Source organism: Lissotriton helveticus, chromosome 11 (genome assembly GCF_964261635.1).
Source record: "Lissotriton helveticus chromosome 11, aLisHel1.1, whole genome shotgun sequence".
NCBI classification, from domain to species: Eukaryota; Metazoa; Chordata; class Amphibia; order Caudata; family Salamandridae; genus Lissotriton; species Lissotriton helveticus.
The window spans coordinates 470,626,142-470,652,368 of NC_136072.1; the positions used below are offsets into that span (position 1 = coordinate 470,626,142).

Here is a 26,227-nt window from a genome sequence, read left to right on the forward strand (position 1 = left end):
TTTACTTTCACATTGGACCAGTATTTTTCCTTAACGCAGGCTACGCTTACAGATGTCATCTTCTTCGATTTATTCCTAAAGTACTCCCATCCCAAGGCCAAGACGCTCATGCCATAATTATGGCAGAACCTAACAGACCTTGGAGTGCCTTGCAAATTCTTGTTTGTAACTCAGCAATTATTGCAACATAATTAAACAGGGGAACTTCTTTATGCTGCCAGATTTTCAGGTGTGCGTAAGAGCTTGAGAAATTCTGTCAACTGTGGGTTTCACCAAACCTGTATCCAATACGGTATGGGTTGAAGGGCTAGTAAATTCATAATGGACTTCATTCCCGACTCCATCCTGAGTGGCACCATAGGGTGTCTGACCTAGACACAAAAGACTGATTAAAAATGTGTTTCAAGCTTCCCCATTCCGGACATATTTTCTAACCATACACATCCATCCTATATGAGCAAGAGACCACTGCTTTCGCTTGCTAAGCTTGGAGGACCAGGGTGATTATTTATTAGCACAGTTCCTTGAAAATCTCAGTATGACACTGGCATACTGAGACAGGGTTGCTTTGCTTTTCATAAGTAGCTTGGCCCAGAGCAACTTATTGTTAAACATTATTCCTAGATCGTCATAATAGTTTACCCTCCATAGGGGTATGCCATTTCTTAAATGAGCTATTTAGCTTAACCTTAGTGTTTAGTTTAATATCATAAATTGAGTATTTTGTGCATTGATCACACGGTTTTTCGTAGCACAGTAACTTACAAACCCATTTAACAACTTGTGCATGGATAACTTGGCACACGAAAGTAAAACAGTATCATCTGTGAATAAAAGGATAGGGGATTGCCTCCCCGAACAGAAAGCACATCCAGGTTTAATGATAGAAGGGTTTTTCTGATATTGTTAATAAAAAGATTAAATAGAAGTGGCGTAAGAAAACAGCCCTGCTGTACTCCACTATCTAGATCGAAGTTTGGTGTTAATTCGGTTCTGGAGCCAAATCCCACAGCGGCTGAGTTACCCTGATATAATTGCAGACAACAGTTTTCCAGGGACACCAAGGTCTAGTAGGCTTTCTCATAAGAAGAATCAGTAGAACTGAAGCAATTCGGTTTTTACATTTATAAAAGTCCAATATAAAGGAAAATTCTTTGTACAGGTGTAAATCAAACTGATGTTATATAGCCTCATGGCTTGGGCTACTGTGCCTTGGATCATTCTGAAACTAACTTGCAGGGGGGACAATATCCCTTTTTCGGCTACCCAAGCCTCCAATCGTGTGAGGAGTTTCCCATAACTTTTCCCAGCTCTGTCCAGTAGGGATATTGGGCGATAATTAGCTGAATCACTTCGGGGGCCTTTTTTGTGGATAGGGACAATTAATAATAAGAAAATGTTGAAAACCTAATTAGGAAGGAAGTGGTTGTAAAAGGTGGAAAGCTCTATGTGGCTTTTGTGGATCTGCGTACAGCTTTCGATCTTGTTCCAAGAAAGAAACTATGGGAGGTGTTACTCGGGATGAGCGTCCCAAAAAATATTTTAAACATTTTAATTCGATTGCACTCAAATAATTCTGCAAGGGTTAGATGGGGTGAAAATAGTCAAGTCACTGAAACCTTTCCAGTCAAGCGAAAAGTGAGACAAGGGTGTGTGCTCGCTCCGACACTTTTTGCTTTATTTATTAATGGAGTGGTAGAGTTCTTAGATAAAGATGGCTGTGACGCCCCAAAAATAGTGTTAGGTAGAGTACCGGCACTGGTATTTGCGGACGACACTCTTTTAATTTCCAAATCACCCCAAGGATTCCAGCAACTTTTAAACGATTTTTTTAAGTTTTATAAAGAAAGAGGCCTCAGCCTAAATGAGACCAAGACCAAATTTAAGATCTTTGATAAAGGCAAAAGTGTAGCAAAGACCAGACCAATGTGGGCCGGTAGCACTAAACTGGAGAAGGTCGAAGCTTTTGACTACTTGGGTATTCGCCTTACCCCTTCAATTAGCTGGAGTTCACAGGTAGAAAAAGTAAAACTCCAACTGATTCAACAATGTGTACACACGTAAGTAAGATACACAGAAGGACAGTATCCAGGCAAATAGTCCCCGCTCTTCATATTTACAATACTAAGTTTTTGGGCGGGGTGCTTTACGGGGCGGGACTCTGGGGTGTTAGTTTTCTGGTCTCTATGTCTACAGTTGAAAATCGATTTTTAAAATCACTTGTAGACCTTCCTGCTAGTTCCCCTTGGACTCCTTTTTACTTTGACATTGCTCATAAACAACTAAAGCATAAAGTAAACTATAAAATAATATCATTTTGGTTTAGACTATGGACGACAGATGAGCTGGATCCCTATCGGAATGCCCTAAGGGATCTTTTAAGATTTTCTCGGGCTGTATCCATAAGGTGGTTTCCCACTTGTGTGATCTTCTTGGGAAACTGGGGATGGACAGCATCTGCTCTAGCCCAGGAACCATGAGCAGTATCTCGAGCGATAAGTTGAAAAAGATGTACGGGGAAAAAATAGTACAATTGGAATTGACAGAACATGTCTCTGGCCTAACCAAAGATTTTTTTAACTTATAAACATGTTCCATGTTTTGAAATGGCAATAGATGAAATTACCCCTCCCTTGGCCCGCAAGCTCTTTTTGCAGTTCAGATAGAAAACCCTACCCACTAATCTTTTCTGCTCAAGATGGTGCATGTATCCACCTGTAGCCGATTCATGCCCTGTGTGTAAAACCTCGACAGAATCTATTGTCCATTTACTTTTTTTCTGTCCCTATTATGCACTATTTAGAAAAAATGGATAATACCATTATGTAGAACTGTTGGTTCAGGTCACTATCTTGAAATCCTGAGGCTGCTGTCTACGGACACCCGTAGCTTGATAGTCTTTGATATCTCTCACTTCGTGGATCAGGCGGAGGAAGTTAATACTCTGATTTTTGCTCTTGTTAGCATGAATTTGTACTTATGTGTAATGAATTGCTGTATTTGTGCACAGATAATCCCTTTTATGATTCTATTTTATGGTTTTGCTGTTTCTTAATGGAACCTGTGCTGTAATGTACTTTTTTGAATCTCTTAGATTGTAATAAAGTTTATATGATGATGATTAGTAAGGCTGTCATCTATTGGATGAATGCAAGATTGCGTTTATAGAAGAAGGTATGGATACAAGAATGCTGGAAACTATATATGATTTCCCTTTGCTTACAGATGAATCAGACAAAAAGATGACAAAGATGAGAAAAATAATGAGATGGAAAAGAAAGTGAATCTGAGAAAGAGGTTGAGTTTATAAACAGTTTGTTGACTGAAGTGAGACCACCTCCTTATAAGATGTCTTGTGCAAGTGCAGGTACAAGACATAGGAGCAAAAAAGCAGAGCGTCTGGAGAGGTGCAGCGGTATCTAGTCAGTCTTCATGTAGTGAGATGAAAGTGGTGGAGAATGATACTTTCCAACTAAAAGGAGATTTGGAAATTATGGTAGAAACAGAAACTTACAAAGACAAAATTTTAATGTGTAATAAAATTGAACTGCCATTTTTAGGTGCTGGAAGAGGTAGTCATTGTGCATTTGAGTAACTTCAGCAATTGGCTACAGAAGTTAGGGTGGATTGAAAACTCAATATAATTTGTGAGACAAATAAAATAGGGTTGACTGAAAATGGATTAATTAATCAGTTCCAACACATTGCGGAAAAACCTACAATTATTGGAGAGGATTAGAAAATGGGAGGATGTGACAAGGTATCAAGGAGAATGAACGGAACCACCTCATGAGGCTGGGGTGTCAAAAATTATTTTTTATAAAGTGAGGACCAAAGAAAATGTGAGTAAGAGTGATTCGGAATAAGAAGTGGATGTTGCAAATGAGTTTCTGTTAAGAGAAGTGCGAGGAGTAGTACATGTACAAAGACCATGGGAAGGTGATCTTTATACATTTACAAAAAATATCCCTAAGTTCAGAGGAGCCAGAGAAGTGGTATACAGAGGTGTAAAGGATTGTGACCATTTCAAAAGTGCTTTGAAAAGATGTGTATGCTTTATTTTCAACTGCTGTGCCTTGAGATTCGTGGATTGAGTGTAAAGATCATAGTACAGTGACTGGAAGAAGATCCACAGAGAGTAAGAAGCCTTTCCTAGCAAGCATTCTCCAATCGTTATAGAGAAATATAAATCAGATTACTGAGCATTTGAAAACAAAGGGTCCCCAGAAAAAAGTAAATTGGGCAAACTTCCCGAGAGCGATGCAAGATCCAGGTGAATCAGTACATGAATATTATGAGAGAGAGATGCAGATAGACAGACAGTAGAGCTGAAGACCTAATGAGAGAAAGCGAGTCTGGATTCTCTTCGACTTTTGTCTTGGGATTGCATCCAGATATTAGTTTGCATATTCAGCAAAGTGTAACGTGATGTGATGCTCAAAGAAAAAACATGAAAGAGAAATCGATGGTTTCTCAAATGAAGTTTTTCCAAAATGGTGGGCAAGATGGTTTCAGTCACCTGGTTTTGGTGCTGGTGTGCAAGGTGTAAACGCAATCGGCAATGGTGTGCATTTTGTGCAAGGTGGAAATGTTGGTCCTCATCGCAGAGGAAGAGGCTTTAATAAAAATATGGCCAACCAAAATATTATTGCACAGATGAGAAATGTCTTTGCCACATCTGAGGGAAAAACCAACACTGAAAACAGTATTTTAGGTCTAATCCAAATATATTGCCAAGTGAGTCTCAATATAGTGGGGCCATCGACTGTCCCAACCCTAGCAGCTTCTATACAAAGCATGCAGCATCCAAAGTAGTTCAGTGGGAATAAGACTCCAGCTCCAATCATGCAAAAGCCCATGCAAAATAATATACAGGGTTTTCAAAAGAATTCCAGATTTCAACCAAAACAAACAATGATTAGTGATAATTTTCTACAATTTACAGGTACATTCAAAAGCAACATCACGAAAATAAAAGGATGAACGGAATGTTTAAACTGTTTCAATGCTCACTCCCAATCACGGATCTGAGTTTAATTAATCACTATTTTGCTCACCATGTCACCCCAGTTAGGACCCTGCCATATGCAAATAGTCTTGACCCTGTTCCTCATGGGAACAGTCGAGCATGAATTGCCAAGCCAGGTCCTCCCTGGACCGGAAAGGAGCATCCTGGGACCAGTTTCAGGGCATCACCCCTCATCAGCCAGGCTAGGTTGAATCCAGTGGTGCAGCAAGCAAGGGACCCACGTCTGGGCATACCCTTAGCCACTTAGGTAGCACATAGCAACATCACAAAATGAAATGATGGACGGAGCTCCTACGAGACCCAGTTCGGCACAATGAGGGTGGAAGGAGAAGTGAAGAGCCAAGTGAAATTGCTGTAATAAACTCACTAGACACTCCATTTATTTGCTTCATGACAGCGTGCTTCTTACATTCAATTTTACAGATTAGAAAGAACTCATCTGCAAGAAGGGTCATCTGATTCTGTATCTTTCCACAATGATCTTACCGCTTTGTAAGTGTAATGTCTTAGTGTTTTGCAATTATACCCCGAATAGGTGCTTAGTTTTTAGTGGTATAAGTCACAAAAGCTTTTTCATATTTTCAAAATTTATAAAAAAGACTTGTCACATTTTTATCTGTTGTATGTGAAATATTTGTACTATTATGCATTTATCAAATGTGAATAAAGTTGATTTGATTAATTGAATAGCCATCCAGTATAATTTTTGATCGATACAGGGCTACCCGTTTCAAGGGTAGATCATGGAGGTTCCCAGACTACCCCCTCGGAAAAAGAAGTTCAAGTTTTAGACATTTCAAATAAACAAGCGACTAGTAAGTTATCAGCTAATGTCCCAGGAAAAATTGGTCACAAACTCAATAAATTAAACAAGCCAAGTTTATTTGTAGGGGGACAAGATCTCCTGTAAACTTAGTTGTGTAATTTGCTGCATACCAGATAATGTTAGTATTCAGACAAAGATTGAGTATTCGGAGTTTAGAATAAAATCACAAGAAGCAAGAAATAAAATGTCCCCAGCTCTCACATAAGAACTTATCTTCAGATTTAAGACATACTGTGAACAAAGAAATGAGTGGAAAAATTGGGTTGATCAACACTGCAGATCACTGTAAAACCGAATGCAGTGTATCCCTGAACTCCTAAATACAAGCTTACCCGTGAAGCAGGAGGGGATATCATCTGTTATTGATAAAATGGTTGAGCAAGGTATTCTAAAAGAAGTACCCAGGAGCCCACGTAAGTCTCCGATTATGGCAATAAAGAAACCTAATTGAAAATGGAGAATAGAACAAGAGCTGCACAAAATAATAATCATTCCTCTTAGTCCTGTGGTACCGTATGCTGCAATAATATTTCAGATTCCAGCAGAAGCTAAATGTTTCACTGTCGTAGACTTGTGTCAAGTATTTTTCTCAATTGCTCTTCAGGAAAGTCAGTATCCTTTTGCATTAGGATTTTTTTTTTTTTTTTTTTTTTTTTTTTTAAAAACCTTTATTGTGCATTTAAAAGGAGAACAAATACGGGCCTACAACCAGCAGGCCGGCCACGATACTGTAGGCACAAAATGTAAGCAATGCAATTCCTCAGCGGCATCAAACAATATAGCATCAATCAGTAGCAGTCACAATACACAAGAACACGTCGCCAAGGGTAGGAGCAATGAGGTTTAAGTTTTAAATTTAATCTAAAGAAAATCAATGAAGAATAGATGCAAGAAGAGCTGAGTCCATACAATAACTTCACAACCTGGGTAGGTAGCATAATGAAGATCAATAGTAGAGATAAACATTCCACGGTATTGCAATATAATGCAGAACAGCAGGAGTATCAGTACACATTTACGCATCACCTACAGTGCCACCCACTCCCCACTAATCCCTTGTCAGACCCAGAGCAGAAAAAGGAACAAGAAAGCGCAGAAACGATAGAAAAAACAAGGCCCATAGAAACCAAAAAGAAAAACTAAATCCACCCCCCCACCCTACAACAATCCGGAGGCTACGGCCTACCCCCCCCCGGTAAAGTGCCTGTCGCCCTTTAAAGAACCCGAAATATAGAGTAGAGAAGAAAAGAAAAGAAAAGAAATAAGATTCTCACTTATGAAGAGGAGAAAAGGTAAAGAAAAAACTTTCACAAGTGATAAAGGGAGCAAGGAAAGACATTCCCGGATCCCCATTAAAGAAGAAGGTGGGGAGGAGCCAATAAAATAACAGATCTCCCGGACATCCAGCCAAAAAGGATACAGACGTCATTAGAGTCTAGAAGGACACAGGCCGAAAAACAAGGGGGTTACAAATGCGGTACACAAGAGCGCGAACCGGACCCATAAAACACCCCCCCATGTGTAGAGTAGACAACCGGATATGAGCAGTCCCAAATCATAATCGAAGGTGTCAGGAGAAACAAGAAGGAAAACAGATGTGAAGAACTGAAGCGTTGATACGCGCCAAAAAGGCGCCATAGGTATAAATCACAGAAAATAGGCCAATGCAAGTGAAAACCCGGGACCCCCTAGTGTCATATAAGTTGCAAACGATCACTACATCATGGTACCTGCCCGAAACCCGCCCCAACCAGAGCAAAGACTAAGATGGCCGCCCCAGGCAGTGCAGAGACAAAGAGAAATAAAATGGACGCCACCCTTTACAGGCAAACCCCCGTCCCATTAGACAGTACATAACCCTCCATAAGTGTCGATCCCCTCCACAACATAGGAATAGGATGGAAACAAATATAGGCTCAATAGCCATCAACCGCATCTTCCGTCCCCGAGCAACCCGCCCGCAAAACAACAGTCGCCCCACAGAGAGGAACCAAAAATGATAGAACACAATACTTGCGACTTGAAATGAAGGGAGAGGCCAGCGCACAGAACAGGAGAGACAGTACGGAATAGGTAGAAGTCTCACAGAATGCATAATCAACACATCTACAATGTATCAGTCCGGGGTCACAACCAAGTGGACAGTCAGTGTCAATAGGGAAAAAGTCATCAACCCTGTCCCGAGCGTCGGAATCCCACCAGGCAGAGCCACAGCGAAGCAGAGAAACAATATGGCAACAGAGAGAGTGTGAGTGTCGCAGGAACACAAAATGGCCGTCGAGATCCAACAGTAACTCCATCAGCTGTAGTAGTGAGTTCCCTAGGAACCTGCAGAGCATACGAGTTCTTTGAATGCAAAGTCGGAGGGCACAATCCAGGGGCCCGTGATGAGGTCGACAACGGTGTAGAAATGCCCCAAGGCACTCGCGACGAGGAGTCCAACAATGTTACACTCTCCGGTGAAAGGAGAAACAAAGTATCTCTGGTAAAGGCAGCAGGCAGACAATCTCGGGCACCGGTCAATTCGGGAGCGAGCACCTCTGTCCCGTAGGCTAAAGGAAGCACTGTATCGCAATGAAGCGCAAGCGGAGACGAGGGTAGACGTGGCGGGGTCAGTATATTGCAGTCCCATCGCAGCGACGACGCTATGTCGTCCAGCTTCTTCCACAGCACTTGGCAGCCTTGGCGCATATCAGCGCGGAGGACATGCAGGGCAGTCAGGAGGGTTTTGAGAGAAATTGCAGGCTGAAGCCCCGGGCTCTCACTTCCCAAGGGGGGTATTTGGGAATCTGACCCCATCGCAGGCGGGGTAACACAGGCCAGTGACAGGGACGGGCGCTCTCCCCCACACCTCGGTGCCTCCAACAAAGCCATCACGGCGAAAGTCCGGGGAAATCACAGGATAGTCGTGGCCCAGGCGAGCGTCATTGCGGGGCTAAAGCATTTATAAAGTACAGCACCAGTAAGGCACACAGCGCGGAGAGGCGCCCCGTATCATAGGGGGTAGCGAGGCGCGGGGCCTGGCAAGCACAGGCTATCAAACATGGCCGTGCAACACTCTCCGTCCGTACCTGCCCCAAACAAAGGATGTGCTGCGATAGGGTGCCTCAGCTCCATGAGCGCTCGTTCCTGGCCTCCTTCTGCAATCGCCGCACGCGTCGCAGCACAGACAGTGCTCCGTGAGGTCCCCACCAGAGCCCAGGACTTCAGTGCCGATAAGGTATCCTGGCCGCCATCAGGTCTCCGGGGAACGGCAAAGAGCCCCTGTGCAGACGGGTTCCCGGGCTGCGGGCATCACCGCGGCTATCTCCGGCCGCCGGGCAGGTCGAGAGACCAGGATCACACCTCTGGAATCAGCGCCGCGCCGCCCTCCATCCGGTAGTGAAATGCATCAGGATATATGCCAGGATCACGGAGCGGCGGTAACAGGCTGAAGGAGCCGGGAGCCTACAGGTCTGCTCCGGACGCCATCTTGGCTCCTCCTTCCTGCATTAGGATTTTTAAGTGGAATCCTTGTTAGGTGCAGAGCCCCACAACTAGAGGTGGGAGCGCCACTGAAAGCTCTAGCCTGGCCAAGCCTAGCTATGGCTCAGCTCGACGTCCTGTTGGAACCTTGAGCCCATAACGAGTTAAGCTTTCATGTGGCTTCTGCCTGATACCCTCCCTCTACCCAGGATGTGGTGTTACGGCCACAGCTACCAATGTTGTAACTAGGGAGCAGGTTTGAGTCTTGGCTTCTGCTCAACTTCCTGTGATTCAGAGCAAATCACTTAATCTACCTGTGCCAATCGACAATGAATGTGACCTTGTGTAATGCAACTGGTGCTCATGTAAAGAATACAAATAGCTACCCATTTACTCACTTTTTTGTACAAAGTGAAGCCAGAAAACCTAGCTGAATTGTGGGTTCCTTGCTTAAATTGTGTGATATTAGGTAAATATTTAATTTCACTTAAAACTCCTTTTTATCCCTTATCCTATATGAAACACTTTCAAATATGCGACTTCAGAACACCAGTTGTACAAAAACCTATTATTTGATTTACTGGTCTATAATGTTGCACTATAATAATGTGGCCACGTTCAGGGCTTACATGACAATTGTCTTGCCTCAGTTCACTGACGTTCAGGTTTTAAAAAACTATCACTTTTAATAAGGGTTTCTCAGAACTGAGCTATATAATGTGACATATTAATGCCAAAGCTTCCATATGTTAAATAAATACACTTTATTTTTAATTTTGATGAAACTATCATATATGTTATGTGATGTTTGTTGCATGATTTACATAGCAAACATTTTCAGGGCTCGATTGATGCATAGGGTCTAAAATCTCCGTGGCTTGGCTCGAAGTTAATTTGTTGGCTCGCTCACCTGTACCCACAACTGTATACAGAAAGTCCTTCAATCATTTCCCAAACCCTGAAGATGGATTTGGAAAGTTTACATTTTCATTGCGACTCATTGCTAGTCCAATATATTGAACAACCTTTTGGTCGCAGCCAAAATGAAAGAGGGCTGTGGGCTTGCCACAGTTGCTTTGTTGAATCATTTGGCTGAAAATGAGTATACAGTATCTCTGTGAAATTACAACACTGGCAGGAAAAAGAGATTTAAGAAGGAAGTAAGAAGGATATCCATAGACCGTCTATCCGTGATTCTGTAAATAACTCCACCAATAACACAGAGAATTGAGGAGGTTTCTGGGTATGGTTGGCTACTGTTGTCACTGGATTCCAAAGTTTCCCCGGTTTGCAAAACCTTTACAGAGTCTGACTCACAGTGATGTGAGGGACCAGGTGCCTTCGGACAACGAATGTATGGCTTCCTGGATATCAGACACAGTTTGTGTAGCTCACCTACTCTATGAATGCCAAAATACACGAAAGATTTTTCTTGATTTCGATATGGAAAAGCATGTTCAGTCCTCGCGCAGAAACTAGCAGCCTATTGGATATTTAAATTACTTACATCAAAATGCCTAATGTTTTTTTAAATCCTTGCACCTTGATTAGAGATTTCGATTTGAAAAAGGATAAAGTTGCTGCTTGGCACATTTAATACAAATTTTGTAATATCCCATAACTGGAATATTTCACTGTAGTATAAGCATGTTCAGTCCTCGACCAGAAACTAGCAGCCCATTGGATATTTAAATTACTTACATAAAAATGTTTAATGTTTTTTAAATCCTTGCACCTTGATTAGAGATTTCGATTTGAAAAAGGATAAAGTTGCTGCTTGGCACATTTAATACAATGTTTGTAATATCCCATAACTGGAATATTTCACTGTAGAATAAACAGCTCCCAATAACCTTAACAGATCGATCAAGGAGACTAACAGGCAATATGGGGAGGAACAGCATTTATTTAACAGTTTAATGTAGCACACATGCATGCACCAGCCGGTATTAGCATTCTTTACATGAAAAAAAAACTGCACAAATAATTGAATTCTATACTATTAGACATTAGGAGGAAAAATAGGTATTCTGATTAGAAGCAGTCTTACGGCCAGTCGTTTTCCCTTTGCACAAAAGGGGCGCTGTAGCGCCAAGAGTCCCGCGATTTACAATCATGGCCTGGAGTGTCACAGTGAAGGAGTTCAGGCCATAGGCTTTCTTTCACTGAAGTGCATGACTCCCTTCTCCAAAACATAACTAGTTGTTCTCATGCCCTCCCAGAGATGCTGTAGAGAGTGCCACAGAGGACCAAAACAGTTGCTCCTTTCTGCTCCACAAGTTTTTGATTTGACTCAAAGGACTCCACCGTTTTATAAAAATTGTTAGGTCTCGTCTAGGCAGCGCATGCCCTGTCTCTTCGAGAAATGCTGTATCCAGAATGTGGGACTGAAGCACCTCCTATCTTTTTCAATGGTTCCAGTCACGGCCCTTCATAAATGCCTATTTTGTTTGGTGAATATGCCTAATAGTCCCTCCTTTTGGACTTTTGTAACCTCCCATGAGGACTGCCCCTGTTACAGGAGTTCTTACCATTTCTATTATTTGTGTATTGTGAGCACTCTTTTTTTTGTTTTGCCTGCCTCTGTTCATGTTTTCCCAGGCTTTATGAAAGGTTTGCTGTGCTTGTTTATTTAAGAGTACCATACACACACAGACACACACACACACTTGAAAGTTGTAAATTGAAATAATGACTGAGACGAGCCACGAGCTCTCTCTTCACTACACAGATGGTCTGCCATCCCAGTCCTCCGCTCAGCAAACGACAGAGTGCACTCTCAGAAGACTCACTACAGCAGCCCCTTTTGGTTCTGAACAGTGTCTCCTAGGAATTTGCCCATACATCAGAGGGGTTTTCCCATCGAGCAAGATATGCATTGCCATTCTTACTGTAGTGGTATAGAATCAATGATGCCATTTAGTGGTAGGAAGTTATATTTCCATCATTTTTTATGAAACTGTCTTAAACCTTGCCTGAAGACCATTGTAGAGCCCACCAATGAAGTGAAATGTGCGTTTCAAATGAAGAGTAGGTGCAAAGCCTCATGGTCTGATTCGCCTCAAGCCTCAACAGTAAGATTAGCAAAGCATGTATGAGCCCTGTAAATGGCTTGGAGACCAATTCACCAAATACTACTGGTTGCAGATGTGACAGCAAACAGCAATGACATCACAGTCTTGGCCCATTGTTGGCCCCCTGAACAGCAAATGCAGTAGAAGCTCTAGAGGAACAGCAAGAAGTGGCCATTTAAGAAAACTGACAGGCTGTAAGAGTTGGGTTTCCTTTCTTCTCATATTTCTCCCTTCATTACACCTTATACTAGGGTTAGCAAAGGGCAGGGGCAGCAAAGGCCAGATCCAGTGGAATAAGCTACTGCCCATGGGGGTCACTAACTGAAATCCATGAAAAATGGCTTAAAACCTGAGAAGCGCTTAACAATTTTTAGAGATGTATAGAATCTCAATGAAGACTGACAAATTTGGAGGTCAGCTTTTTCTTTCCTCCAAAAAGCATAGATGCCCTGTGGCTATAAGGAACAAGAAGACTGAAAATGACCTTGCTGATCTACTAAATGACCTTTACATGTACCATTTAGCATGCCATGAGCACCATAGAATATATCTTGTGACCCTCAGGTGACCGAAGAAGTTTGAACCTCACTAGTGCTTCAAATAAAAATAAAGAAGTGCCGATAAGAACTATTTCAGAGTACATGTTTCCTACAGAGAAGTGCCAGCACTCTCCCTTTAAATGATTTGCACACGTCCCAAAAAGTGCAGGTTCTTTTAAAATTAAAGAAGGCACTCAAAGATTGATCGTATATGGAGTTCCAGCAAATACGTCGCTAGTAAAAATCTCAAATGAATTATCAGAGCAGTGAAGGTATGTGCATGTGGAGCTGATAAACCATAAATAATAATATATACAAAAATTAACAAACAGAAAAACACAGGATGCTAGGTAGAGGGAGTACAGGCAACTGTCCATCATTTGGATGTCTCTAGGGTGATTCTGCAAATGAAGTGGTACAAACAATCCACTTGAAAAAAACACATATTTACATCACCACAGGCATAGACTCGGCCTGCACATTTCTGGTCTGTCGATGATATCAGTCATAACCTCCCCTCCCAACCATCCAGCATTCTCTTTAATCTAAATGGAGAGCCAACAAAACGAATACAAACTCCAAAGCAATAGGCATCGGCAGCAGTTAATGACATTATTTTTAAGACAAATCAAATGACCACCCTTTAAATGAACGCTGAACACATTAACCAAGGGTTTTGTGTCGATTAACATTTTTTCAGGGCTATTGTTATATTCTTTTTGGGTGTTTTCTTTGGAAAGGATGTCAGAATGCTTGATGACAATGTAAAATGTAGTGGATATTAGTCTTACAATTGCAAAGTTTAGAAATTAAGGGGGTGAGCTTAGAACAACATAGATCCAGGTGGAATTCTGCACCAAAGACTGATCCTATAATTGAACCTGAATTAATCTTCCGAACAACAACATATCTGTATTGACCCTATTATATCTTAGCATAGGCAAAGATGATGGAAATCAAACCCACGTGTGCAGTGTTTCAATATTAAGTCATTCTAAATAAGGGTCAGGGGTTTGAAGAATAGTGTTTGCTGGAGCGTGGCATTGTAGATATGTGGTGCTTTTGTTTGTATCTGCACAGGTGTGATTTGAGGGTGTGTGTATATCTGGGATTCTTGTGTTTGTATGTACGCACGCATGATTTTCATCTGCTGTCAGGGCAGAGGGAGGGCATTTTTTCAATTTTTACAAAGTCTGAGCTAATGATATCAGTTGGAAGCATAAGCTGTAGTAAACTATCCTCTTATGCTGTTGAGTATCGAGCTCTGCGTGGAGAGGCTCTCTCATGTTCCCCAGCTCCAGAGTCTAAGGCAGGGCAAGCACGGCCTCCGCGCCATCCTCCCACTCCCGTTGGTTTTACTCAACACCCCCACCACTCTCCGAGGTCTTTTCCAACCTGCTCCCTCATGTTGTTTACAGCATGTTTTAGAAGAATTGGAAATAGGCTTGGGAAAGGAGCTTTAGCTTGCCCCTGCTTCTGCTGTGCTCTGTTAGGAAACACTGCACATAGAGGTCACCCGCCGGATTCCTTTGTGTTTCATGCTGCTAGTCCGTGGCTTGGCTCCTTCCAGTGCCACGGCTGTCCATCTTTCCCTTCCATGTCTTACATCGCACTGACCTTAAACGTACACATTCATGCATGGAATCCTGGTTTTTATCCTACCTGGTGGATACAAAAGCTCTGAGGAAAGTGTGGATGCAGCCCTTTGCACGCAGTCTGGAGTACATGGCTCCTTACTCTAAAACAAATTCACTAATGGCTCGCCGCTTGTTTATATTATTGTACTAAGCGTTTTCCTCTTTGATGAAGCGGGCTCTCATTCATTTTGGGGCGTATGTCAGTTATTTTATGGTTTTTAGCAGTTCATCAACGCACAGAAGTACTATGGACAGGAGCAATAAGGATTTTCTTCTTAATAACTGAAAAGAAAAGCAGCAAAGCTCACTGACCTCTGGCAGATCTCCTGGCGAAACCATGAGGACATCCTCACAACTACCTTTCTCTTTCCAGCACCAAAGCATCACTCAGCACCAGCTCTATCGAGAGTTCATTCATTCCTTCATGCACAAACAACCTATACCTCTATCTTCCTTTCTATCTATTCAGAGCAGCTCTCCCTCTATCTATTCACCATGCCACACAATTCCAACTGAACCCACATAATTCCACTACAAACCACATACATCCACTCCAAACCAAAACACATAGATTAAATACACTGTCATTTGCATTGCCAATAGCTCCAACTCTTGCAAATGCGCGACCTATTGCATTGAAAAAATTAACTAGGCACCAGAAAAACATGTCGACCGAAAGCTATACTTCGGCAATTTAACTATACATTATACAGTGGCAATCGCCACTATGTGGTTATAGGTCAAATGGCATTTTCAATGAAAAGGCATTTTTTGAATTACCTATAACTTATGGCTCCGTGGACAGATTTGCACGAAACCTAGCAATCTACTTACTTCGTCAGCTATGTTTTGGCATGCCAGTTTTTGTGACGATCCCGCCATGGAAAAATACACACACACACACACACACCTTGCTCGTCTTCATTCAGCAAAGCTGACCAAGGAACACTTCAGCATATCCTAGCATCCATAAAACCTTATTTCTTCACAGGCTTGTTAATTGTTAAATGGGTAAATAACTGCAATTTTTCTTCGGCTGACTCATCCTAAAAATGTACAGGCATGCCTCAAGGGGATTGCTCTTTATAACTCAAAACGGGCAAATCTTATCACTTCTAAAGCAGAATACTTATACAGAAAACTTCTGAAACCTAACAAGACTTATACTACCGTTTTAATGAAAAAATATCCAAGACTAATGTCAATAAAGACATGTTTCTCACAAACAGAAATGTTCTACTAAATATTACTAAAGAGACCCCGGGCTACTTAACTGCTCCTTGACTTTCCATTCGGTCTTTCAAAATACACTAACCCACTATTCAACCAACGCATAGGGATAAACAGTGTCAATATGAATTGGTTCTCCTAGTTCACTGAAAAATAATCTTCGAAACGCACCATGTTCCTCCCCATAATTTTGGCATGGAGTATGCCAAGGGTACGGGGTGAATGTTTTGATTTGTTCTGCATTCCGTCCATCAATTGTGTCTCTTTTGCTTTCTTGACCTAAGTGCGCCAGGTATGCCCAGACGTGGGTCCCGGGCTCACTGTGCCACTGGAATCAAGCTATCCTGGCTGAAGAGCGGTGAACCCACCGAAACCGGTTCTAGGATGCTTGTTTCCGGTCCAGGAAGGACCTGGCTTGGCAGTTCGGGCTGGACTGTTCCCATGAGGCACAGGGTCAAGACTGATTTGCATATGGCTAGGTCTAAACTGGGGTGGCATGGTGAGCAAAAGAATGATGGATTTAACCCAGATCTCTTGACTGGGGCTGAATGTTTTGATTTGTTCTGCATTCCGTCCATCAATTGATTGTCTTTTGCATTGACACAGGCAGGGCACCATCCGCTTGAGAAGCAATATTTCAAAACATTTAACCCCTTCGCTGCGGCGGCTATTCCGCCGCAGCGCTAAGGGGGCGGGGCGGCGGCGCGGCGGTCCCGTGCTCGTGACGGAACCGCTCCGTCACGGCACGCGGGTGAGCTGTGCTTGTGACGGAACGGTTCCGTTACGGCCCGGCCCGCTCAATAGAACGCGCCGCGCAGGCGCGGCGGCGGGGCCGTGACGGAACCGTTCCGTCACCAGCACAGCCCACCTGAGGCTCGTGACGGAACGGTTCCGTCACGAGCATGGGAGGGGTTAAACTGCATATACTAAATCTATTTTGTAGAAATTAAAACGCATCCTTTCTGAACAGGTCTGGAGTATCAAACGTCCTAGACTAAGTTGGGAATTCATTTTAGAAACCACCTCAAGGCTCCATATAGGAATATATATTTGGAATCCATTTTATGGCATAGTGATATAGGACAGAATATTAATTTCTACATGTACAGGGCGAGAGGCATTTGCTGCGTTTTCTGGTTTCCAACTCACTCCTTCTAGTAAGTAAATTCTAAGGAAAACTGTTGCTACTGCAATATAAACACTGTTAGCTCGGGGAAAATCAAACGTTTAAATGAATTGCACAGGTCCAATTGGGATCGGTGCAGGTCTGTGGGAGAATACATTACCGTTTGCATGCTGGATGAGTTGCTAATAGGTCATGGGTAAGGCTGTGCATTTTCAGACGTAAAAAAATCGAATAAGTCGGATGTGAAAGTGTGTCTCCTGAGAATACAAATGCAGTAACGTGAAAGCAGTGCTGGAAATGGACAAACTTTACTCCGGGACCCCATAAATTGACGCTCAAGGTATGGCAATAGAAAGAGGACGGAGTCGTGAGATGCGGCATTATTAAAAAGCTGAATCAGCCTTAAACATTTATTTTTTTTAACTTCTGTCACTTCAGGGGTGACGAGATTAATAAATGTCTGTCAGAAGTGTTTTCCTGGCTTAGAAGGAACCAACTAAAGTGCAATCCGGAGAGGTCAGAGATCATCTTCTTTGGGTCCTCCGCCAGTGACGTCTGGCACAATGGTGGCCTTCAGACATGTCTCCCCCTGCTACCTCAGCGAGTACAGTCAAGAACTTGGTGATCATGCGTGATGATAATCTGTCTATGAAACCTAGATCCAAAACGGTAGTGGGGACATGTTTTGCCTATTCAAAATGCTCCAAAACGTTCCCCCCTACTGCCAGTTGCGCACAGGAAAACTGTAGTCCAGGCTCTTATGGTCTCAAGGCTGGACTACGTCAACGTACTGTATCTGGGTCTCTCAGAATATCTACTGAGCCAGCTGCAAGTAGCTCAGAATGCGCCAGCCAGGGCGATTCTCCTGCTTGGTCCTAGAGTACGGGTTACCACCCACTTGAAAGCCTTACACTGGCTGCCGGTCCGAAAAAGAATCCAGTTAAAGCATTGGTATTGGCATTTAAGGCCTTACATGACACCAGTGCCTCCTACATTAGAAAGAGAGTCCAGCACTTCATCCCGGGCAGAACCCTGAGATCGTCCTCGCAGCAGCAGGTGATTATCCCCAAGTTCTTCCTTGCCCACAAGGGTGGCCATTCCTTCCAAGTACAGGCCTCTCGTCTGTGGAATTGCCTGCCACTGTCACTCAGACAGGTGAATGACTGACTCCATTTTCGGAAAAGACAAAAAACTTGGCTATTTCAGCAATAGTCGTAAGCCTTTCCCACCATCAATATAGTTGAGCACTCTGTCATGAGGTTTTTACAGCCGGGACACTCCTCTGAGTAGCCGTGCGCTCTTATAAATACATATTTACAGTACATAGAAACTGCAAGAAAAACTATAACAGTAAACCTGTTATGGCTTACTTAACTGGTCACAGACATGCTACATTTTAAAATCTCATGGGCTTAAGGAACCTGCTGCAAAGTTGTGTGTGCCCAGCAATTTTTAGTGGGTTAATAACGGTAAGATGAGTCTGGGGCTTAGAGGGTCATTGAGCGTGCTCCAAAGCACAATGTGTAACATGCAGGTCAAAGATCTGTATTTCATGTAAAAGCTCAGCAGGTTATTCCTTTTATTGAGATCACTTTACTTCTTGTAGTTCATAAGTAGCAATCCTAATATAGCACAGTGAGCTATGAAATGACTTCAAGGAGCTGCAGGCAAACTACATAGACCAAGTTTATAACCTTATTTTTCACTCAATCTTTTGTTATTCTAAGGTTGCATAAAGGGATCCTTTGGGTAGTAATAAATGTTTTATTAGTACAGACAACCAGTGGGGGCTGGTGAATTTTGAAAGTGAAGGAGCGTAAGACCAAACATTGAATTAGACCGTGAGAGCAAGTGTAGTGAGTGAGAGCAACTGTCACCATGGGACTTCATGCGTGGGTGTCTCAAAGTATGTACATTTAGAATTAAAGATAGTAAATCAATGCATATCCATATATCCCAACCCAAAGTATATTTTGGCAGCTGATATCCTGGCTATATTATTTCTGTATAACAATATTTTTATGGCTGGCATTCAGAAATAAAAATTGCTTATTTCGTGCCCTTCTAGTCCCTTCCTTCCATTACTCTCTTCCACTCTCTATATCCTGCCACACCAAGATGGCTAATACCATTTTCAGTACAATTCCTCTACCTATTCTTATTTTGTAATTCTGCATCTCTTGTCCCTATATGTTTCCATTTTTTTACAACTCACTGTATTCCTCCTTTATTCTCCTTGACCTGCTGTATATGCATCACTCTACCAAGTACCAGAATGTAAAGGAAAACCAAAAAAATTAATTGAAGCATTGACTTGCCCCTCAGATGTCTCAAGCTTCCTTTCAATTATTTTCTCTAGCTCCGGTCTCGCCCTTATTTCCAATTCTCTCATGTTTTGCGATCTACTTGTTTCTTTGTTAAAGCCTCCGCCTTACGCCTCAATCTCTCTCTCCTTCCACTCCTTACCGCCATCATCATGCTTCTCTCACCATGATGAGCTCCTAGCCCTGGACTACAGGGAAAAATCAAGCTGAAAGATCGCCTTTTAATGGCTACACAATCAAAAACATATTCATGCCAAACTGGCATAATTGAAGCAGGCTCAGTTGGGTTTAGCAATGTGCTAAATAACAAATGTTCCTTGTAGAAGCCTGTCGTTCATGTGCAGGTTGCACATATCTGATACAGTTGGCACTTGATTTGACAGTTAAAATTGTTCTCTTTAAAACATACGGCAAATTGGCTATGTCTCATATGTTAGACAACATTATCATTATTAATCCCCCAAAACTTTTTCTGACGTTCTCCCAAATTAATGGTAATAATGTTCTCTCATATAGGTGATATCATCCATATCTCTGCCTGGCTCAGCTTAAAAGATAACATTTATGCATCCTCAAGGAGAGAGCAGCTGCTGGTCAAGGGCAGCAGACAGCGGCTACCAAGTCGTTGGCTGGCATAGAGGATAAGAACAATCCACTGCTCCAAGCGCAAGATACTCCGCTTTGGACATCTGCCCGCTACCTGCCATTCTAGGCCAGTCCATCAGACTAAAACCCCAGACTATTGTAGCAATAGATGCCGCAAAGGCATTCGACCAGGTAAATTGGGACTACCTCTGGGATGTATTGTCCGCATTCGGTTTACCTACTAACTTTATCACCTCTATAAAAGCACTGTACTTGAACCCAAAGGCAAGGATTTTTGTAAATGGGACGCTCTCAGATTGGGTGCAAATATCAAGGGGCACTAGGCAGGGGTGCCCCCTTTCCCCCCTATTGTTTAATTTATATATCGAGCCATTAGTGAATAAACTAAGGGCAGATCATTTAATAAAACCCTTTTCAATAAACGATCTGGATCTAAAATTCGCCCTATATGCAGATGACCTCTTAATGTTCACTTCCAATCCTGAGGTAGCAATACCTAGACTTTTTGAACATGCAGAAGCTTTTGGAAAGACCTCTGGTTATAGAATAAATAAGGATAAAACGGAAATTATGCAATGGAACCAGGAGGCAGTGTTGCCTGAAACAAAAATAAGGATGAGGTACCTTGGGATTCAATTAGTCCAGGACATTACTCAGATATCGAAAGTTAATCTGGATAAGGTGTATAAGGAAATCTGTGGACAATTACAGCGTTGGTCCGGGCTCCCATTAAACATCTTCGGGAGGGTGAATCTTATAAAGATGATTATACTACCAAAAGTAACTTTCCTGTTTAATTCAATACCCTTATCTTTCGATACAAAGGCGGTGGGAAAACTACAAGGAAAAATAGGCTCATTCATCTGGAATTCCAAAATGCCCAGAATTTCTGCTAAAAAGTTAAGGAGACAATTAAAAATGGGAGGTTTGGCGCTACCTGACATCTTGCATTATGCTCATTCCTTCCACTTTAAAAATTTTAGAGTTATGGCAGGTAAGGCAGATACATCTTTTTTGGGACGTTTGTTTCAAGCAATATTGCATGGTATCCCCCAAGGTCATGAATACTTTTTATTTAAGTTTGGAGACCCCAGATTCTACAAAAAGGTCAGGCTAAAGGTTTTAGTCACGGCTCTGAAGAATTGGGTTTTCTTCAGGAGGAAACTACAAATTCCATACTACGCCTCTCAGGCCCCAATATGGGACTCTCCAGGGACCCCAGAATGCCTTAGAGACCAACTGTCAACCCCTCTCAAATTAGCAGGGTTAATGCAGTGGAGAGATTTACAAAATGATCAACAGCTATTGGGGTGGGACTCCCTCTCTCTGTTGACGGGAGGAACCCTCACAAGATTTAAATATTATCAGTTGTCAAGCTGGTGGTCTACGGAAATATGGGATTGTACATCTAACCCGAAATTTGATTTTGTAAATAGAAAGGGGCGTTGGGATAAAGAACTCGCTTTTTGGTATGAGACTTTGATGGAAAAAGAGGGAGTTACTGATTTGGAACTTCAGAGTCTCTGGGGGGATGTTGTGGGGCTGGATAGCAACAAACTGGTAGACTTGTGGGGGGACTCTTTTAGTCTGGTGAACGGAATAGTAAAATCCGCTCCTCTTAAACGAAACCATCTGTTCACACTGTACAGGGTATATTTCTCCCCAAAAAGACTGACAAGGATCACAAACATACAATATAGCTGCCCAAGGTGTAAATCATTAGAGGCAGATGATTTACATATGTTTGTAGAATGCCCTAGCCTTAACTTGTTTTGGAAAAAAATTGAGGGTTTTTTGATGGACGTACTAGGAACTCGGATTGTGCTTTCACCAGCAATGATTCTGTTCGGTCTGGGGACGGATTACCAGCTTGCGAACCAGCAGACTAAATTTATTTTCTATGTGATGTTACTGGCTAGACGAGAAATATGTAAAGTATGGAAATCTGAAGATGCTCCCACCTTTTCTGAGTGTTTAAGGTATATTATTTATATCAGTGAATCTGATATAGCATGTGATAATTCCTCAGAGTCTAAGATCTGGGAACTCCTTGTGGCATGGCGGAACAGATGAGAGTATTCCGATGATTTCACCTGGGTACTGTTGGCGCTTAGTCCTCAACCAATCCGAGGGTCGCCAAGTCGCAGAGGCTGAGGTGGATAAAGCAAACAGTAAACACTAGAGGGGAGTATCTCTTTCCGGCTCTCTCTGGCGTCGAATTCTGTGGGCGTAACATCATGATGCCAGGGGGAGGGGAGAGGATCTCCGTCTAGAGCACCCAAATTGGTATATGAGGAATAAAAAAATGAGACAAAAAAAAAAAAAAAAAAAAAAAGTAAAGACTAAAACCCCAGGAATGGAGTGAGTTATGAGCCAGTTTTTGTTAACTGTTGCATGGTTAAACACTTATAAGGTCCCAAAGGTGAGACCTATTGGCTAAGCCAATGCTTGTTGCTCTTTCTTAGCCCAACAGCAGCGAATAGGAAGTGCGAAATGGAGGCAAAAGAGATCAATCAGGTAATGTCACGAAGGAGGTAAAAGGGTACATGATGTCACTTCCGCTACCGCTGACTTTCTGCTCAAATGACATACAGAGGAGCTCCTGCTGAGGTATTCCGTTACATTCCGCTAACGTACAACTGGCATTTAGAGTAGCCCAGTGGTTGTCAGAGAGAAACTGCTTTGAGTCAATTAAGTGAAAAACAAACAACTGAGTCTGCTAACGGGCCAGAGGACAGTATCACATAGGAGTGGACGTGGCTTAAGTCAATTCTCACCTCCCGCTTCAAATCAGTCAGCAAACACCCTGGGAGAATATCAAGGAGAGATCTGAAAGGTAGATTTCAGACTTGCTGATCGCATTACGACAAAGATCTCTGTGGCACGATTAAAACAGCCAGGTCACTTTAAAAGGCTGACTCAACAGACCCCGTGGAGACAAACAAAGCTCCGTATCCAGTCAAGATGCACCACCTTGTAGGGACAGTAGGTCGAAAAGATTGTTTACAGACGGCAATTTTGTGAGCAGATGGGCGTCACTTACTCTGTCACAAGTCAGTACCATCTAAAATACGTCAAAAGTGTGTCTGCATGTAGATGAGAACAATATGTTAGAAGGGCTCGTTAAGATCAGGCAGGATAACATGTTTGCAAAACTATTTATTACAAAATACCTTGAGAAAAATTGGGCAGAGAGTTGCAAACTATGAGATGAGAACTATGAGATATTACATGGCTTTTCAAAAACAATACTTTAGCTCAACTAATACATCCCGATTTCAAGCACGGCACTCGTGCTTGTGGCGCGCCCCTGCTCGCTCCCGCAAGGTAAATGCTGCCACAAGCACAAGTGTGTGCTTGAAAATGACCAGAGCGAAGGCTAAAGGTCCTCCTTTGCAGCCCATGCGTGCTGCATAGGCGAGACCTAAAAAGCATTGGAATGTACAGGATTAAGATAAAACCATTCGATTAAAACATTGCTGGGAGCTGGAGGAAATTCAGATAGGGCTTGCTTTCCTAGTGGGTGGGAAACACATAGAGCACATAGTGAGAAAAACCGGCAGATAATGCATAAAATAAGACCAGCTATACACAGAAGAATTTCAAACAGAGTGCACATTTCGCAAGGCACAGGCCTAAGTGTAGAATGGTCGGGAAGGGAATCAAAAGGTCTCCTGCTCGGAGGCTGGCCTGATGCAGTTCTGACAGTGTATTTTGGAGCGAATCTATGCAAGGAATGCCAGCATACAGTGCATTTAAGGAAGTGGAATGGGGTTTTGAGCTGTGCGCAAATTTAGCAGAGCAAGGGCCTGGATGTAAAACAGTCAACTAGAATGGAGAGCAAGAGTTCTCTTACTCAAAATAATCAAGGTTTTATCCTGAGCACAGAATCCTCTTCAAAGTAATTCCATAATTATGGGAACTTCGGTCTCTTTATTCCACCTGTTAAAGTTCTAAAAACAATGATATCACAGCCAGTCTGAACAGATGTTAGCCAATACGTGTTTCGTCTCGTGGATTAAAGTCACTATCATATTGATTCTCCAGTTATGAGTCCAAGGTTTTTTTTTCTTCAAGGCATCTACATTTTAGTATTCAATCCAAAAATTTTCATCAATTGATCATCTCACCATTTCAAAATTCAGGTATCTTTAGACGTATGGCAGAGTACTCCGTATTAAACTCGGCGTCTAATTAGGAGCACTCTCACATGACATGGTGAATTGATTTGACGTTTTGGATTGAGTACTGGGCACTAACGCGAGTGAAATTTACCAACTTAACTAGTGAATAACAAGATAGGAGACCTATCTACCTGACAAGAAAACGGGTAGGAGAACATCAACAGAAGCACTCAGAACAGACAAGAGATCTGGATCTCCCCCTTCCACCTCTCCCCCACCTGTAGATACCCCTTAACAGTCACAGCCTCTCTCCTCCTGCCCTTAGTGACTCAACAGAATTACGACTACAACCCCACAACAGCGCCTTAGGTACTAGCGACTACTGATTACCTGGCTACCGATGTTTTGGTGCAACTGAATCCCAGAGCCCCATGCTCCCCGCTCCCCTTCAGCCCGAGCTGTTGGTTGTGCAGAGTGCTTCGAGGGTCCCTCGGCAGTATCGTCAATTTTTGTCCCCACTCACCTCATCTAAATCCACATAGGGCCCTGCTCCCTCAGGGAACATCTCATCTACGGCTGGCTTCATGGTGCAAAAAAAGGTGGGGGAAGGGGTGGCAGACAGTTACAAGAGAACTGAAGGCGTTGATCTGAAGTGCTTATGCACGAACGTCTGTGTACACTTCCCTCGAAACGTTATGCTCTGCACCACCACCAGCTCGCTTCATAGACACCGAGAAAGGACTAGCGCGAGAACTCTCGTAGGAAAACTTCTAATTCATTACCCGAGAAAAGACTGCGGCAGCCATTTTAACATAACAATAGTTTGCCTTAATTTTAAAAAGAATTGCATAAAATCTATAACTAGCTTACGTTTTAACCAAAAAACCCATTTTAAACAACGTTTGGATGTTTAATGATCAATATATAAATGTACGTTAAAATACATTTTCCCGAGAATCATAGAAATTATACTCCTTCGTCTCTACTGATTATCTTGCTGTGTCCTTAGATAAAGTAGCTGAATATATTTGTTGCTGAAGGGCACGGATTATTTTAAAATAGCTTTCGAATAAGAAAAATTTAATGAGGTCTTTTCCTTCTCCGCTTTCGACTGAAGCCGCCATGTTGGAAAATGTCTAGTCACTGTACGTATACTATAGAGCTAAAAAGGTTTAGCCGCCTCTACCCCTTTAGCAAATCTTCCTCGCATCCTCCTTTGAAGGGTCACGTGCCCGTCCTGTGTGGTAACTTTGCAAACTAATTTCTACAATATAAATCAAGGGTGAACGATATATTTCATAACTATGAATTTGCTCTGTGTAATTATGTTGCAAAAAGCCCCCAACATCAGTGCTTTAAATAGGGAAAATAAGTGCAGGTACTCAACAAATCATGGGTACTCACAAACTTTCTCTGGGGGCCAAATTTACAGTGTGGTTTGTGGCCGAGGGCCGCACTGGTGGGGGCGGGGTCAGAGGGGGAGTGGGCGGGGCTAAAGCAAAACGAAAACTTGTGACCATGAAGTTGCACACAGGTCCCTGCAACAGATGCCTTCATCCACTGAGCAACCAGTTTTCTATTTTCAAAAATAACTTGGAGGCCACATTATTACAGGATTGCAATGATATGCCTACTGCCTCAGCCCGCCGTATATCTGCTCTCATTTACGCAGATGATGCCGTTCTTATGGCACGAACTCCCATAGCCATGCAGACCATGATTTCTTCTTTTAGTTCCTTCATGGCTAAACTCGGTCTACAAATAAACTGTACTAAGACTTTTGCTATGAACTGCGGTGGTAATACGAACTATAAGTTCAAGTTCAATCTTTATTATGCTTTGGAACTCCTTGGAGGTCCACATAAAGAAAAAGTACAATACAAAAATACCATTCACAGCGAAAATAGACAAATCAAAGCAATTGCAATTACTAGAACACAAAGTGACATATTATTAGACACGCCAATCTTCAGAACATTTCTAAAAAACATTTAAAAAAATTAAAGATATGAAAACAAAATCTCTCATTAGGGGGATTATATAAAGCACACATAAAAGAATTCACATTTAGAATACCCATTTGCAAGCATATTTGTCTTAGCCATTTGCTGCGATAGGGACGCAGCGCTGGGCATATAAAAAGTACATGTATTCGATCTTGAATAGAGTGATGACAAAAATTGCAGATTGCAGATACTCCATGCCATTTAAACAAAAGATTATTTAGGGGTAACAAATCTTGTCTCA

At 42.4% G+C, this 26,227-nt stretch overlaps 1 protein-coding gene across 1 annotated transcript in view; it reads right to left on the reverse strand.

Annotated features, from left to right (window-relative positions):
* LOC144792889 (COP9 signalosome complex subunit 9) overlaps positions 1 to 24,716 on the reverse strand; it is a 37,832-nt gene extending 13,116 nt beyond the window's left edge. The window contains exon 1 of the mRNA XM_078668094.1: positions 24,504 to 24,716. Coding sequence (XP_078524220.1) covers positions 24,504 to 24,566 — 63 coding nt within the window. The 5' untranslated portion in view covers positions 24,567 to 24,716. The remainder of the gene's footprint in view (positions 1 to 24,503) is intronic.
* Between the last annotated feature and the right edge of the window lie 1,511 nt (positions 24,717 to 26,227).